Genomic DNA, 17390 nt, shown 5'->3' with positions numbered 1-17390 from the left:
TTCCAGATTTGTCAAGCATGATTTCCCTTTCATAAATCCATGTTGACTTTGTCCGATCCTGTCATTGTTTTCCAAGTGCTCTATTACATCTTTTATAACTGACTGACGTCAGGCTAACCGGTCTATAATTCCGTTTTCTCTCTACCTCCTTTTTTAAATAGTGGGGTTACATTAGCTACCCTCCAATCCCTTGAAACTGTTCCAGAGTCTATAGAATTTTGAAAAATGACCAGCAATACATCTACTATTTATTTATTTAGAGATACAGCACTGAAACAGGCCCTTCGGCCCACCGAGTCTGTGCTAACCATCAACCACCCATTTATACTAACCCTACACTAATCCCATATTCCTACCACATCCCCACCTGTCCCTCTATTCCCCTACCACCTACCTATACTAGGGGCAATTTATAATGGCCAATTTACCTATCAACCTGCAAGTCTTTTGGTGGTGGGAGGAAACCGGAGCACCTGGCGAAAACCCACGCAGACACAGGGAGAACTTGCAAACTCCACACAGGCAGTACCCGGAATTGAACCCGGGTCGCTAGAGCTGTGTGGCTGCGGTGCTAACCACTGTGCCGCCCATTTCTAGGTCCACTTCCTTAAGTACTCTGGGATGTAGATTATCAGGCCCTGGGGATTTATCAGTCTTCAATCCCATCAATTTCCCTAACACCATTTCCCTAAAAACACAGATTTCATACAGTTCCTCCTTCTCACTGGACCCTATGTCCCCCAACATTTCTGGGAGGTAATTTGTGTCCTCCTTTGTGAAGACAGAATCAAAGTATGTGTTTAATTGTTCTACCATTTCTTTGTTCCCCATTATAAATTCCCCCATTTCTGACTGTAAGGGACCCACATTTGTCTTCACTAATCTTTTTCTCTTCACATATGTATAGAAGCTTTTACAGTCAGTTTTTATGTTCTCTGCAAGTTTACTCTCATACTCTATTTTCCCCTTCTTAATCAATCCCTTTGTCCTCCTTTGCTGAATTCTAAACTGTTCCCAATCCTCAGGTTTGCTGCTTTTTCTGGCCATTTTCTATTTCTCCTCCTTGGATCTAATTTCTTTTGAGGTGGCAGCCTCTGTACTAGGTGCGTTGGGGGGGTGGGGGAAGGTGCTGCTCCACTGCCAACAAAATGCCAGCAAGCTCGAAAAAATGCCCTTAGTTGCAGCCTTATTTTTTTATATTGGCTGCCCACCTCCATGCAACAGGCAGTCCATCCACATCTCTAGGGAAAGCTTCCCAGCAGTGGGAATGCTTGACTGGTTTAGTGCTTCCAGCACTGTTTTTATTTATGATTACCAAAAGTCTCCCTATTCTTCCACTCCTACTTAAAAATCACACCAATTAAGGTGGATTTTCTCTTCCCATCCTTCTATCATGCTTTGCTTCACTTTTTTATAGCTTGATCTGTAGTTGTCTAGGTTTCTGCAGCCTTCCCTGCTGCCAGGTAGCACACCACACCTGTAAGTGTACCACAATGTAAGCAACCAATTTGAATATTGTTCCTTCAAAATGTAAACATAGATTAGTTCTGTGAATAATAAGTATGAGCAGCCCCAAACCTGCCCACATCATCACATGCTCCTCCATCCTTGGGTCTGTCTGAAGTCTCGCGTGTATAACCTAGTGCGTGGAGGCTGCAAAGGGAATGACTTTCAGAAACCAATGAATCAGATCATCAATAGTCATTTAATTGGTTACAAAATCAAACTTTGTATAAATGCAGTTATGACCTGAAGAAACCTGTAAAGATTTGTTCCTCTTATGGTCACGACACACAGTACATACACAGAGACAGTGATTTACATGCTGCCAGTTGAGGCTTTGTCAGGAGATCCACAACACACAATGTGACAGACGGTATATATTAGATGTACAGCTATTCAAGAACTTCAACCATTAACATTATGTTAGAGTAAACAGTTTCATTTTTAGCCGCAAGTTGTGTGTTAGCATTGTTTATACCATGGTTCTCTCTCTTTTCGTGATTATACCTGCTTAGTGCAAGTGAACTGTGGCCTCGCTTTTCTCAAACCACAAGTGCAATTAGCTTACTGGTAGAAGCAAACAGCAGATTACATATTTGGCCACCATTTAACTACTCACAACTTGACAAAAAATGAAATTCAGAATGAGTCTGTGCGGGCTTGCTTTCCCGTAAAGTGTCAGAGCTTGGCATTCATATTTTCTCTGTCATTAAAAACAAAATAAAAAATTGCTGCATGTGAAGTTTTGTCTATATTTGTGTACAGCATAGAAAAGCAACTAAGCCGAGGTAAAGCAGTCCTTTTATACAGTTCTGTCTGTCCCTGAATGCTTCCTAACCACCTTCCCATCATTAATCTGGTCTACTGCCAGTGTTTCCACTTCGGCCTGGGTCTGTGATGTGCTGATGTGTGGGATTCGGTGTGCCACACCAACGTGATGTGGCTTGTGCTGCTTGTCTCTGACCAGGCTCTGCTGCTCCACAGGGCCACGCTCGGAAGGAATGGGTGGAATTAGTAAAGGCCTCTCCTTCATCAAATGTGCATCGGACGACTCCCGTGCCTGTAGGAACGGTGTTGGGTCTGGCATAGCATCTAAAGGCTCAGATCGCAACATAAGCTTTCTGCCATCAGATCCAAGTCTGTAAACTTCTGCGAACTCAGTGTTTAGTGGCGTTGAAAGACTCTTTTTCATTCTACGCCTTGGGGTTTCTGGCATCTTGTCTTTGGGTGGCGATGGCTTGTAACTGGTCGATGCAGAGCCTGCAGTAGTTGAGGTGTCTGAGGCCCCACTGGCTGAAGACATCAGCTTTTTCTTGGTCGCATGGAGCTGAGAGGTGAGGTACGCAATGGTGCTTGCCCGCTGTTCCAGCTCATTGGACAGCATACTGAGTTTATGGCTCTTCAACTTTAGCTCTTCTAAATATTTCTTCTCCCGCTCCTTCATAGTGTTTTCCAGGACTAGTATCACTGCATTTTTCTTCTCCAAATCTTTTATCAATTCATTATTTTCATCTTCTTTGGCTTTTAGCTGAGATTCAAGTTCTTCATATTTTTTTCTTAATTCCTCACTTCTTGAATCACCATTCCCTTCAAAAGAAAACAGATGAACTATCAGAAATGAAGACAAAGGCTGATGGAGAACACAACTGCTATTGAAATAATTCTAAGGATCTTGACCCAACCTTCACTCCAGACATCGATAAAACTATAGTGGATTGCAAACACTTTTTAAAAAGCTACATTTATCATCATTTGCAATATTTTATAAGAAATTGCTTGGTGTGCAAGAGACGGCTGCACTAAGCTGCAAATTAGATTGCAGCTCAAGGTTTAGAGGCTCTGCAGTGTACAGTTTCAGGGTTAGACTGCATAGTCTTTAATTCCACCAAATGTTGGCATTTTGCCCACAAACCATCAGTTGCGCGGTGCAGTCTAGAGTCCGATTTCACATAAGGATATATTTGGCCTTCCCAGCTCTCAGAAACTGGATGCGCTGCATTATATTCACCAAGAAGCAAAAGCTTTATTTCTTGGTCACAGTGCTACAATACAGATACAGCGTGACTGTTTCTCAGCCTAGCACATTTTATCCAAAGTCTCCGTCCCTTCTCGTCTTGTGACTTGATTCCTGTCATCGGTTTGATGCTGAGCACCTGCTCTAAAAGTACTAGCAGAGTATCTGTTACTCTGTACGCTGGACTTACTGTTTGTGTCAAAACAGAGAAACTGTCAGTCAGATGAGAGTCATTGCCCCTTTGTAAGGAGGGCTTTGCCTTTGCACAATTTCTACAGCACCACTCTTGCTTGGTTCCATTGTTACCTGTCCTAATGAAGCACATTTTCTGCAATGGCTTCTCCTCCCTGTTCCTCTCTCTCTGGAGTACCTTCTCTGTTGCCCTTTGGCAACATGATCTGTAGCAATGAGGTCTTCCATACAAATGCTGACAACCCTGAACATCAGCCCTCTACCACGATCCTGGACCATGTCAGCACCACTCATGAGGATACTTCAACTTGTGGATGGAAACCAGACCTGCAATCAGAAACACCAGAGCGGGTACCTCAAACAGAATCCAGTTACCAGAGGGGCAGCTGTGAGATGGCGTGATTGGCCACTGACTCTGCTCTCCATGATCTTTGCTGTCCTCAGCCCCTTCACCTGTAGCAACTTTTAGTATTCAGCATGAATACTGTCCATACTTGCTAATAACACCCAAGGTCCTCCTCAGTGTATACTGAGTATTGTAAAATGGCTTCAGAAAGCACAACTTGCTTTGAAAACGACTACTGTTAAAGCAAAAGCATCAACTCTCCAAACACAGCAGGGCGATCTTTTGGGTTACTGAAATATTAATTTTGTTTTATAGATTAAATATCAATAGCACAGGTTCCCTGATGATCCAGCTCACCAGCTGAAACACTCAGACCAGGGTAACCCCACAGTCCTTCTGAGCTAGCTAATCCAAGCTAGGCAGCAGAAGCACACTGAAGAGAAAATGGGCCTAAGTATCCTCTTCTAATCATCCCAGGAGCCTCCTCCCAATCGTCAACATATCCTTCTAGTGAAATGTAATTAAATCCGACAGTAACAATACAATGCTCTGTTACCAGAGACGACACCAGCTCTGTCTGATCGCTTCTGAACGAGAACTACTTCTATAGTCAAATGATATTTTAGAGATTAAATAAGTTAACTCACTCCCTCAGAGGGTTGTTGGAGCCCAGAGTGCTTTACCGTGGGGAGCAACTCAGGCAGAGACCATTGCATCTTTCAAGAGAACATTGAATATTTGATATAAGGCGATTGGGAGAAAGCAGGTCGGATGTTGGTCCAAGTTTATGAAGTCAGTTGAACACAGGTATTGGTTCAATCTCAGATGCAATAGTTGTGCATTAACAAGTGGGGGGGGGGGGGGGGGGAGGTGGTGGTGGGTAGAATAAGCAATGACCATCTCCAACAAGAGAGAATCTAACCATCTCCCCTTGACATTCAACAGCATTACCATCGCTGAATCCCCCACCAACATCATCCTTGGGGGTTACCATTGACCAGAAACTTAATTGCAACAACCATGGGAAGGCAGTGGCGTCGAATCCCACCACGGCAGAAGGTGGAATTTGAATTGAATTAATAAATCTGGATTAAAACCTAGTCTAATGATGGCATGAAACCATTGTCGAAAAAAAACCATCTGATTCACTAATGTCCTTTAGGGAAAGAAATCTGCTGTCCTTACCCTGGTCTGGCCTACATGTGACTCCAGACCCACAGCAATGTGGTTGACTCTTAAATGCCTGAGCAAGCCACTCAGTTGTATCAAACCATTACAAAGTCAATAAGGAATGAAACCGGATGGACCCCCTGACACCAAGGCACCGGAAATGAAACAGCCTGTTGACCCTGCAAAGTCCTCATTACTAATATCTGAGGACTTGTGCCAAAATTGGGAGAGCTGTCCCACAGACTAGTCAGGCCTGACATAGTCATACTCATGGAATCATACCTTGCAATGTCCCAGACACCATCAACATCCCTCAGTTTGTCCTGTCCCAGCGGCAGGACAGACCCACCAGAGTGGCAGCGCAGTGATATACAGTCAGGAGGAAGTTGCCCTCGGAGTCCTCCACATTGACTCCAGACCCCATGAAGTCTCATGGCATCAGGTCAAACATGGGCAAGGAAACCTCCTGCCACCCACCGCGGCTGATGAATCAGCACATCTCCATGTTGAACACCAATTAGAAGCAACATTGAGGGTAGCAAGGGCACAAAATGTACTCTGGGTGGATGACTTCAATGTCCATCACCAAGAGTGGCTTGGTAGCACCACTACTGACCAAACTGGGAGAGTCCTAAAGGACATAGTTGCTAGATTAGGTCTGCAGCAGGTAGTGAGGGAAAAATATACTTGACCTGGTCCTCAACAATCGACCTGTCGCAGATGCATTTGTCCATGACAGTATTGGCAGGAGTGACCACCGCACAATTCTTGTGGAGATGAAGTCCTGTCTTCAGATTGAGGATACCCACCATCATGTTGTGTGGCACTACCACCATGCTAAATGGGATAGATTTCAAACAGATCTAGCAACTCAAAACTGGGCATCCATGTGGCGCTGTGGGCCATCAGCAGCAGCAGAATTGTACTCAAACACAATCTGTAACCTCATGGCCCAGCATATCCCCCACTCTACTATTACCATCAAGCCAGGAGACCAACCCTGGTTCAAAGAAGAGTGCAGGAGGGCATGCCAGGAGCAGCACCAGGAATACCTCAAAATGAGGTGTCAAACTGGTGAAGCTACAACACAGGACTACTTTTGTATCAAACAGCGTAAGCAGCATGCAACAGACAGAGCTAAGCAATCCCACAACCAATAGTTCAGATCGAAGCTCTGCAGTCCTGTCACATCCAGTTGTGAATGGTGGTGGACAATTAAAACAACTAACAGGAGGTGGCGGCTCCACAAATATCTCCATCCTCAATGATGGGGGAGCCCACCACATCAGTGCAAAAGACAAGGATGAAGCATTTGCATCCACCTTCAGCTAGAAATGCCAAGTGGATGACTCATCACTGCCTGCTCCTGAAGTCCCCAGCATCACAGATGCCAGACTTCAGCCAATCTGATTCACTCCATGTGATATCAAGAGACGGCTGAAGACACTGGATACTGCAAAGGCTATGGACCCTGACAACATTCCAGCAATAGTACTGAAGACTTGTACCTCTAGAACTAGCCACGCCCCTAGCTAGGTTGCTCCAGTACAGCTACAACACTGGCATCTACCGGGCAATGTGGAAAATTGTCCAGGTATGTCCTGTACACAGAAAGCAGGACAAATCTGACCGAGTCAATTACTGCCCCATCAGTCTACTCTCGATCATCAGCAAAGTGATGGACAGTGTCATCGACAGTGTTACCAAGCAGCACTTGCTCAGTAATAACCTGCTGACGCTCAGTTTGGGTTCTGTCAGGTCCACTCAGCTCCTGACCTCATTACAGGCTTGGTCCAAACATGGACAAAAGAGCTGAACTCCCGAGCTGAGGTGAATGACTGCCCTTGACATCAAGGCAGCATTTGACCAAGTATAGCATGAAGGAGCCCTAGCAAAACTGGCGTCAATGGGAATGAGGGAGAAAACTCTCCGGTGGTTGGAGTCATATCTTGCACAAAGGAAGATGGCTGTCACCTCAGTCCCAGGATATCACTGAAGGAGTTCCTCAGGGTAGTATCCTAGGCGAAGCCATCTTCAGCTGCTTCATCAACGACCTTCCCTCAATCATAAGGTCAGAAGTGGGGATGTTTGCTGATGATTACACAACGTTCAGCACCTTTCTCAACTCATCAGATACTGAAGCAGCCTGTGTCCATATGCAGCAAGACCTGGACAATATCTAGGCTTGAAGTGATGAGTGGCAAGTAACATTCACACCACACAAGGGCCAGGCAATGACTATCTCAAACAAGAGAGAATCTAACCACCTCCCCTTGATGTTCAATGACATTATGGTTGCTAAAACCCCCCACTATCAACATCCTGGGGGTTACCATTGACCAGAAACCGAACTGGAGTAGCCATATAAATACTGTGGCTACAAGAGCAGGTCAGAGGCTAGGAATCCTGCAGCGAGTAACTCACCTCCTGCCTCCCCAATGCCTGTCCACCATCTACAAGACAAAAGTCAGGAGTGTGATGGAATACTCTCCACTTACCTGGAGGGGTGCAGCTCCAACAACACTCAAGAAGCTTGACACCATCCAGGACAAAGCAGCCCGCTTAATTGGCACTCCATCCACAAAAACTCACTCCCTTCACCACAGACGCACAGTAGCAGCAGTGTGTACCATCTACAAGATGCACTGCAGCTACTCACCAAGGCTCCTTAGACAACACCTTCCAAACCTGCGACCTCTACCACCTAGAAGGCTAAGGGTAGCAGAAGCATGGCAACACCACCAACTGCAAGCTCTCCACCATTCCCACCTCCACCACCATCTTATCAGGGGAAATTAAGGATGGGCAATAATTGCTGGCCTTACCAGCGATGCACAGATTCCAAGAATGAATAAAAAGATCCGGTGATCTTAACTCCATTTTATAAACGCTTCCTGCCAAGAGTGGAATTTCAGCTCCATCATTGTGCGAATGATATGAACTCACCGAATGTACTACATAATTTTAACCCACAATTCCTGATGTTGACTGATATTTATCTAATTAGTAGGTTCTTTGTTATAGAACACTGACAGGTCATTCGCGCATCCTGAAATTAAACGCAGGATCTACACGAACAGTTTTATATCACAAACACCGCCCCACAGGGCATGAAACAGAATATTACAGCACATTTGGCCTGTTGAACCTGTTCTAGCTCTGTGAAAGAGCTATCCAATTAATCCCACTCCGCTGCTCTTTCCCCACAGCCCTGCAAATTTTTCTCCAAGTATTTTTCCAGTTCCCTTCTGAAAGTTACTATTGAATCTGCTTCCACCATCCTTTCAGGTAGCAAATTGAGGGATACAGGAAGTGGGCGGACAAGTGGAGTTGAGGCAGAAGATCAGCCATGATAATATTGGATGGTGGAGCAGGCTTGAGGGGCCAAATGATGAATACTGCTGATAAAGTAACCTTCCCCTTTCCAAACCAGGGATTTACTGAAACCCAAACAATATCCACATCACTGTTTAAAGCTGCCTGACATTCAGTACATAAAAAACAAAACCCAAGGTAGCCATTCAGCCCCTCGAGCCTGTTCTGCCATTCAGTGAGATCATGGCTGATCTGCGGCCTAACTTCACATACCCGCCTTTGCCCCACATCCCTTAATAACTTAGGTTAACAAAAAACTATCAATCTCAGACTTTAAATTGATTCATCCAGCAACTGCCTTTTGCAGAACAGAGCACCAAAATTCTACCACCCTTTGTGCGAAGCGTTTCCTAATTTCACTCCTGAAAGGTCTGTCTTTAATTTTTAGACTATGCCCCCTAGTCTTAGACTCCCTAACCAGCAAAAGTTTTTCCCAATCTACCCTATCAGTTCCCCTTAACATTTTGAAAATTTTGATCAAATCAACTAAAACATTAAACACATTTCTACGATGTTTAAGTAAAAACACTACAACAAAGGATTTAGAAATGCAGCATGTAAGCACTAAATAAAAGCTAGAAATAGGTTTAACGACAGAATCTGATTCATTCCATCTGCTTGCATTATTTGTAAATTCTAACCTTTGGCATGATGAATTTTCACAAACAATACAGCAAAGATCGGGCTTTGTATTTTAATGGTGAGAGACTATGAATTGTGGAGGGATTTGGCAGTTCAAGTACACAATCACTAACAGCGGACAGTTACAAAAAGTAATCAAAAGGCTAATGGAATACTTTATCTCGAGGGGGCTAGAATACAAAGGCGAGGAGGTTTTGCTTCAGTTTTATGGAGCCTTGCTCAGTCCCCATCTGGAGAAACTGTTCAGTTCTGGGCACCACATCTCAGGAAGGATAGACTGGCCTCGGAGAGGGTGCAGTGCAGATTCACCGGGATGATAACGGAGCTAAAGAGGATTACATAACGAGGATGGGTTCCACAGACTTAGCTTGTATTCCCTTGAGTTTTGATCTAATCAAAATATTTAAAAGGGTTAAAGTGATTTGATGTGATAAAGAATAACTAATTCCTTTGATTAGCGAGTACAGAACAGGGGGGCAATAATCTAAAAATTAGAGCCAAGCTGTTCAACAGTAAAATTAGGAAGCACTTTTTCACACAAAGGAGAATGGAAATCTGGGTAAACTGACATTTCCAAGACTAGATTAGATTTTTGTTGGTCAAGGGTATCAACAGATATGGAGAAAAGACAAGCCGAGGTACAGATCTAAATGAATGGTGGAACAGGCTGGATGGGCTGAATGGCCTCCACTTGTTCCTATGTACTGATTATGCCGCAAAGGTATCAAGGCTGTGCAGTGAAATAAATTAAGTATTTGTAAGATTTTGCAAAAAGTAGTGTGAAATTTTGGGCCGTATTATGGAACGGACATTAAAGCCAGTGAGCAGACAATGTAGATTCACCAGGATGATGCCAGGGATGGGAACTATAATGATGAGTAGAGGCATTAGTCTCACATGGGGACACTTTCCACTGAGCAGAGAGGGCAGAAAAGTGACTTAATAGAAGTTGTTACAATTATGAAGGATTTTAATAGAGAAGAGAAAGACTATTTTCTCAGGTGGGGGTAGTCAGCGATGAGGATTTATTTAATATGATCAAAGGAAGGGGTTAGGAGACTTTTTTTTTTAAACAGAGGGTTGTTGGAGCATGGAATGCTTTACCACGATGAGTAATTGAGGTAGCTAGCATTGCATCTTTTAAGGGAAATTTGAATAAATATTTGAGACAGGGCGATGGGAAGAGAATGGGGCAGTGTGATAAGTTTGGGACTGAGACAGGGATATGGGGAGAGAGCAGAGCAGTGAGATCAGTTTGGGATCGAGGCAGGACTATGGGGAGAGTGAGTGGGATAAAGAACAAAGAAAATTACAGCACAGGAACAGTCCCTTCGGCCCTCCAAGCCTGCGCCGATCCAGATCCTCCACCTAAACATGTCGCCTATTTTCTAAGGGTCTGTATCTCTTTGCTTCCTGCCAATTCATGTATCTGTCTAGATACATCTTAAAAGACTCCATCGTGTTCGCATCTACCACCTCCGCTGGCAACGCGTTCCAGGCACCCACCACCCTCTGCATAAAGAACTTTCCATGCATATCCCCCCTAAACTTTTCCCCTCTCACTTTGAACTTGTGACCCCTAGTATTTGAATCCCCCACTCTGGGAAAAAGCTTCTTGCTACCCACCCTGTCTATACCTCTCATGATTTTGTACACCTCAATCAGGTCCCCCCTCAACCTCTGCCTTTCTAATGAAAATAATCCTAATCTACTCAACCTCTCTTCATAGCTAGCGCCCTCCATACCAGGCAACATCCTGGTGAACCTCCTCTGCACCCTCTCCAAAGCATCCACATCCTTTTGGTAATGTGGCGACCTGAACTGCACGCAGTATTCCAAATGTGGCCGAACCAAAGTCCTATACAACTGTAACATGACCTGCCAACTCTTGTACTCAATGCCCGTCCGATGAAGGAAAGCATGCCGTATGCCTTCTTGACCACTCTATTTACCTGCGTTGCCACCTTCAGGGAACAATGGACCTGAACACCCAAATCTCTCTGTCCATCAATTTTCCCCAGGACTTTTCCACTTACTGTATAGTTCACTCTTGAATTGGATCTTCCAAAATGCATCACCTCGCATTTGCCCTGATTGAACTCCATCTGCCATTTCTCTGCCCAACTCTCCAATCTATCTATATTCTGCTGTATTCTCTGACAGTCCCCTTCACTATCTGCTACTCCACCAATCTTAGTGTCGTCTGCAAACTTGCTAATCAGACCACCTATACTTTCCTCCAAATCATTTATGTATATCACAAACAGTGGTCCCAGCACGGATCCCCGTGGAACACCACTGGTCACACGTCTCCATTTTGAGAAACTCCCTTCCACTGCTACTCTCTGTCTCCTGTTGCCCAGCCAGTTCTTTATCCATCTAGCTAGTACACCCTGGATCCCATGTGACTTCACTTTCTCCATCAGCCTACCATGGGGAACCTTATCAAACGCCTTCCTGAAGTCCATGTATATGACATCTACAGCCCTTCCCTCATCAATCAACTTTGTCACTTCCTCAAAGAATTCTATTAAGTTGGTAAGACATGACCTTCCCTGCACAAAACCATGTTGCCTATCACTGATAAGCCCATTTTCTTCCAAATGGGAATAGATCCTATCCCTCAGTATCTTCTCCAGCAGCTTCCCTACCACGGACGGCAGGCTCACTGGTCTATAATTACCTGGATTATCCCTGCTACCCTTCTTAAACAAGGGGACAACATTAGCAATTCTCCAGTCCTCCGGGACCTCACCCGTGTTTAAGGATGCTGCAAAGATAGTGGTATTAGTTTGGGATTGAGACAGGGCTATGGGGAGAGAGAGTGGGACAGTGGGATTAGTTTCTCTGGCAAAGAGTCGGCACAGGCACAATGGGTTGAATGGCCTCCTATACCAAAGATAGAACAACTCAGCGTCTGACAGCGCAAACTGGGCCATATTTGATGAAGGTTTGTGAAACATTTGCACGTTTTCTGTGGATGTTCTCCCCAAATGGAGGGCATGCAGTTGAAATTTTGTCACGTTCCCTGAAGTCGGAGTGTCCAAACTGCATGTCCTTGTGAGATTCCCCAGATCCATCCGATGGAACCTCTAGGTCGCTCAAAATTTAATTCCATGATCTCATTCATCTGCAGTTAACAAACAGACCTTATTCAGCTTTAAGCATCACCCACCAATTCAGAGAATGGTTACAGCACAAGACGACCATTCAGCCCATCAAGTCTATGCAAGCTCTCTGCAACATCAACTCAGCTAGTCCCACTCCCCCATCCTTTTCCCATAGCCCTGCAAATTTATTCCCTTCAGGTGCTTATCCAGTTCCCTTTTGAAAGCCACGATTGAAACTGCCTCCACCACACTCTCCAGCAGTACATTCCAGATCATAACCACTTGCTGCATAAAAATGCTTTTCGTGTCATTTTTGGTTCTTGTTTTGTGAATCACATTAAAATGTTTCCTCTGGTTCTCAATCCCTCCACCAACGGGAACAGTTTCTCCTCATCTACTCTGTCTGGACCCCTCACGATTTTGAATCCCTCTATCAAATCTCCTCTCAGCCTTCTCTTTAAAGGGAACAGCCCCAGCTTCTCCAATTTATCCACATAACTGAAGTCCCTCATCCCTGGAACCATTCGCATGAATCTTTTCTGTACCCTCTCTAAAGCCCTCACACTCTTCCTAAAGTGTGGTGCCCAGAATTGGACACAATACTCCAGCTGAGGCTAAACCAGTGTTTTATAAAGGTTTATCATAACTTCCTTGTTTTTCTATTCTATGCATCTATTTATAAAGCCCAGGATCCCGTATGTTTAATTAACCACTTTCTCAACCTGTCCTGCCACCTTCAATGATTTGAAGGTCCCAGGTCTCTCTGCTCCTGCACCCCTTTAGCATTATGCTTCTCTTCATTCGTTCTACCAAAATGTATCACTTCACACTTCTCTGCATGAAATTTCATCTGCCACATGTCCACTCATTCCACCAGCCTGTCTATGTCTTCTTGAAGTCTCTCACTATCCTCCTCACAGCTCACAATACTTCCAAGTTTTGTGCCATCTGCAAATTTTGAAATTGTGCCCTGTACACCCACGTCTAGGTCATTAATGTAGATTGTTAAAAAGCAGTGGTCCTAATACTAACCCCTGGAGAACCTCACTGGATGCAACAACATCTTGGTGGAAGGGTCAAAAACCAGAGGACACCAATTTAAGGGAATTGGCAAAAGAACCAGAGGCAATATGAGGACAAACTGTTTTACACACAGCGATCTGGGTCTGGAATGCACTTCCTGAGAGTGTGATGGAGGCAGATTCAATTGTGCTTTTCAAAAGGGAATTGGATAATTATCTGACGAGAAAAAAATTGCAGGCCTACAGGAAAAAGGCGAGAGAGTCGGGCTAGCTGCGTTCCTTTGGCAGAGAGCCGGCATAGACGCAATGAGCCGAATGGTTACAGCACAGAAGGAGGCCATTCTATAATCTTGTATTTATATAGAGTCTTTAAAGTAGTAAAGTGTCCCAAAGCGCTTCACAGGAGCATGATCAGACAAAACTGGACACTGAGCTACATTAAGAAATATTAGGATAGGTGATCAAAAGCTCAGTCAAAGAGGTAGGTGTTAATGCCTTCTCTTGTTACAGTCCTATTTAATGACCGCTGATTGCTTGCATTTAGTAAAGTCAAATCGTTTCACTCCAACATCAATCATTTCATCAGAACTTCATTCAGAGTAAGACCAAACACTCTGGTCAGGACTGAAATCAGACAGAAAGTAAAGAGACTGAACTGTTATAGAGTCAGAGAGATATAGCACCAAAACAGGCCCATCAACCACCCATTTATACTAATCCTATATTAATCCCATTTCTCCCTCTCACATCCAAACCTTCCCTCAATTCTCCTACCACCTGCCTACACTAGGGACAATTTTTTTTACAATGGCCAATTTACCTATCAACCCGCAAGTCTTTGGCATGTGGGAGGAAACCGGAGCACCCGGAGGAAACCCACGCGGTCACAGGGAGAACTTGCAAACTCCGCACAGGCAGTACCCAGAACCGATACCGGGTCGCTGGAGCTGTGAGGCTGCGGTGCTAACCACTCGGCACTGTGCTGCTTTGTGATGAAAACTACCTGCTGATTCAGTGGGAATGAACAGGATGTTTCCTTGGACACGGACACATAGTATTTCGTTACTCCTGCAACTGAAAGCAGATCATGGAGACTTGGGTTTTGATCCTCCTGTAGTGTATGCTGGGACTGACATTGTCTCTCCAAGTGCATCGCCTTGTCATAAAGAACAGTGATTGCGTGCATCATCCAAAAGGATTCCAAGCAGTCTACTGGTTTGCAGCTTCATCAGACAAAATGTTCGATCTAGCTGTTCAAATTGACTGGTCGAGTCAGGTGGCGTTCTGATGAAAGGTCATGGGCCTGAAATGTTTACTGTTTCTCTCTCCACAGATGCTGCTAGACCTGCTGAGCATTTCCAGCATTTTCTGTTTTTATTTCAGATTTCCAGCATCCGCAGTATTTTGCTTTTAATCCCCATTGTGCACTGTATGTAGGGTTATATGCAGTAATAAATGCTAGTGTTCTGCTGTGAACGACACTCACTGCACTGTGTTTCCTTCCTGCATATTTTAATCATTCATGGGATATTAGTGCCATTGGCAAGGCCAGCATTTATTGCCCATTCCTAATTGTCCTAGAAGATGGTGATGGATATATTTGAAGTGCTGCAGTCTGTATGAAGGTGTTCCTACTGGGTTGTTTATGCCAGGCATTACTGAGCGCAGGATTTAAAGCAAATCCTGTTTGCATGTTAGGTATCTAAGGGCAGAATCAGTTTTCAACCACATGCAGTTCTTTACAATACTTGCATTGTTTTACAAATAGGGATAATTTTACAATTGGCTTGATATCCAACACATGTGGTGTTAGTGAACTCAGCTTTGATAAACTGAGCTTTTGTGCGAAAAGTTCTCCTGAAAGGTTAGCTACGTTAGGCATCACATGACAGAAGCTTCAAAGGAGATCACAGAAACTGCAGGATTAACTTCTTCCTTCTTGGAACATAAGAAATAGGAGCAGGAGTAGGCCATTCAGCCCTCAAGCTTGGCCTGCTATTCAATAAGATCATGGCTGATCAGTCCCAGGCCTCAACTCCTCCTTTGGGCCTGCTCCGCATACCCCTAGACTCCCCGAGATTTCAAAAATCTATCTACCTCCTCCTTAAATATATTTAGTGATCTAGCCTCCACAACTCTGAGGTAGAGAATTCCCGAACTCCACCACCCTCAGAGAAGAAATTCCTTTGCATCTCAGTTTTAAACGTGTGCCCCCTTATTCTGTAACTATGTTCCCTAGTTCGAGATTCCCCCGCCAGCAGAAACATATTCTCAACATCTACGCTGTCAAGCCCCCTTAAAATCTTATATGTTTCAATAAGATCACCTCTCATTCTTCTAAACTCCAATGAATAAAGGCCTAACCTGTTTCGCCGTTCTTGATAAGACAGCTCCTTCATCCCAGGATCAGCCTAGTCAATCTTTTCTGAATTGCCTCCAATGCTAGTATATTCTTCCTTAACTATGGGGACCAAAGTTGTCCGCAGTACTCTGGGTGTGACCTCACCAACACCCTATACAGTTGTAACAAGACTTCCCTATTTTTAAACTCTAACTCCAAAATTCCATTTGCTTTCCTAATTACTTGCTGCACCTGCATGCTAACTTTTTGTTTTTCATGTACAAGAACACCATGATCTCTCTGTGCTGCAGTATTTTGCAGTCTTTCTCCATCTAAATAATAATCTGCCTTTTTATTCTTCCTACCAAAGTGGATGATCTCACACTTCCCCACATTGAACTCCACCTGCCAAGCTTTTGCCCACTCACTTAACCTAATATCCCTTTGCAGATTCTGTGTGTTCTCATCACAACATGCCTTCCCACCCATTTTTGTATCGTCAGCAAATTTGGATACTCTACACTCTGCCCCTTCCTCCAAGTCATTGATATAGATAGTAAATAGTTGAGGCCCTAGGACCGATCTTTGTGGCACCCCACTAGTTACGGCTTTCCAACCTGAAAAAGACCCATTGATCCCAACTGCCTTCTGTGTGTTAGCCAATCCTCAGTCCATGCCAACACATTACCCCCAATACCCTGCGCTCTTATTTTGTGTAATAACCTTTTATGTGGCACCTTATCAAACGCCTTCTGAAAATCCAAATACACTACTTCTACCGGTTCCCCTTTATCTACTCTGCTTGTTAAATCCTCAAAGAACTCTAACAAATTTGTCAAACGTGATTTCCCTTTCATAAAACCATGTTGACTCTGTTTGATTGCATTATGTTTTTCTAAATGTCTAACAGATCATGACCTGGTCTGTGAGGCATGATGAAGTATTAATTCTGTGTTACAAATCTCCACACCAGAAATAGTGACAATTAACTAATTTACCAAAATCTAAACTAAACTTTACCATCAAAATCCAATTAAGAAAAGCAGAAATACTTAAGGATCTAATGCCAATTTCTCCCTTGAGAGGATTACAAACTGATTACCATTAAACTAACGCGGTTGCCACTAGCATCGTTAATAAACAAAACTTGTATCGTGGGTGGATCGGGTATGTTGATAGACTTTCTGCCACCTCAAGCTCTGTTTACAATGAGGCACGTTCACCGAACCAAACATAATATCTCCGCAGGTACTATGTCTGCCTGGTAAACCACAGGCAACATCAAGCTTTGGACCTGATTCAAATCACAATGTTCATAACAGTTTAACACAAATCAAAGGATTCACTTCCTTTAAACTGGTGTCAGAACGAATGAGTTTTTAACAAACTTCTGCACTGCAAGGTCACAAATAACTTCTTAAATGACACTAAATTTAACAGAGAAATTCAACAAATGTGTGAAAAATCAACTGTTGGACGCATTAGAAACTAACACTGACTACAGCTTAGGGTTTCAAATTGGGGTTTACAATGTGAACCCAGGGGTTCCTTGAGGTCAGACTTCTGGATCTATAGACACCCCATCTTGCTCTTTCTGCTGTTCCACACCATTAAAGCTTTTCACCAATCACTGGGTCTACCTTCGGGCAGCTGATAGGCTCTCAGAAGATCAGAG

The 17390-nt window shown here is 44.0% G+C and overlaps 1 protein-coding gene across 1 annotated transcript in view; it reads right to left on the bottom strand.

Annotated features, from left to right (window-relative positions):
* Positions 1-1709: 1709 nt before the first annotated feature.
* The window catches only part of ccdc92 (coiled-coil domain containing 92), a 59013-nt gene continuing 43332 nt past the window's right edge, over positions 1710-17390 (bottom strand). The window contains exon 6 of the mRNA XM_068055643.1: positions 1710-3090. Coding sequence (XP_067911744.1) covers positions 2306-3090 — 785 coding nt within the window. The 3' untranslated portion in view covers positions 1710-2305. The remainder of the gene's footprint in view (positions 3091-17390) is intronic.

This window comes from Heterodontus francisci, chromosome 23 (assembly GCF_036365525.1).
Source record: "Heterodontus francisci isolate sHetFra1 chromosome 23, sHetFra1.hap1, whole genome shotgun sequence".
Taxonomy (NCBI): Eukaryota; Metazoa; Chordata; class Chondrichthyes; order Heterodontiformes; family Heterodontidae; genus Heterodontus; species Heterodontus francisci.
Note: the sequence above shows the minus strand (reverse complement) of the source record. Positions and strands in the feature narration are given on the sequence as shown.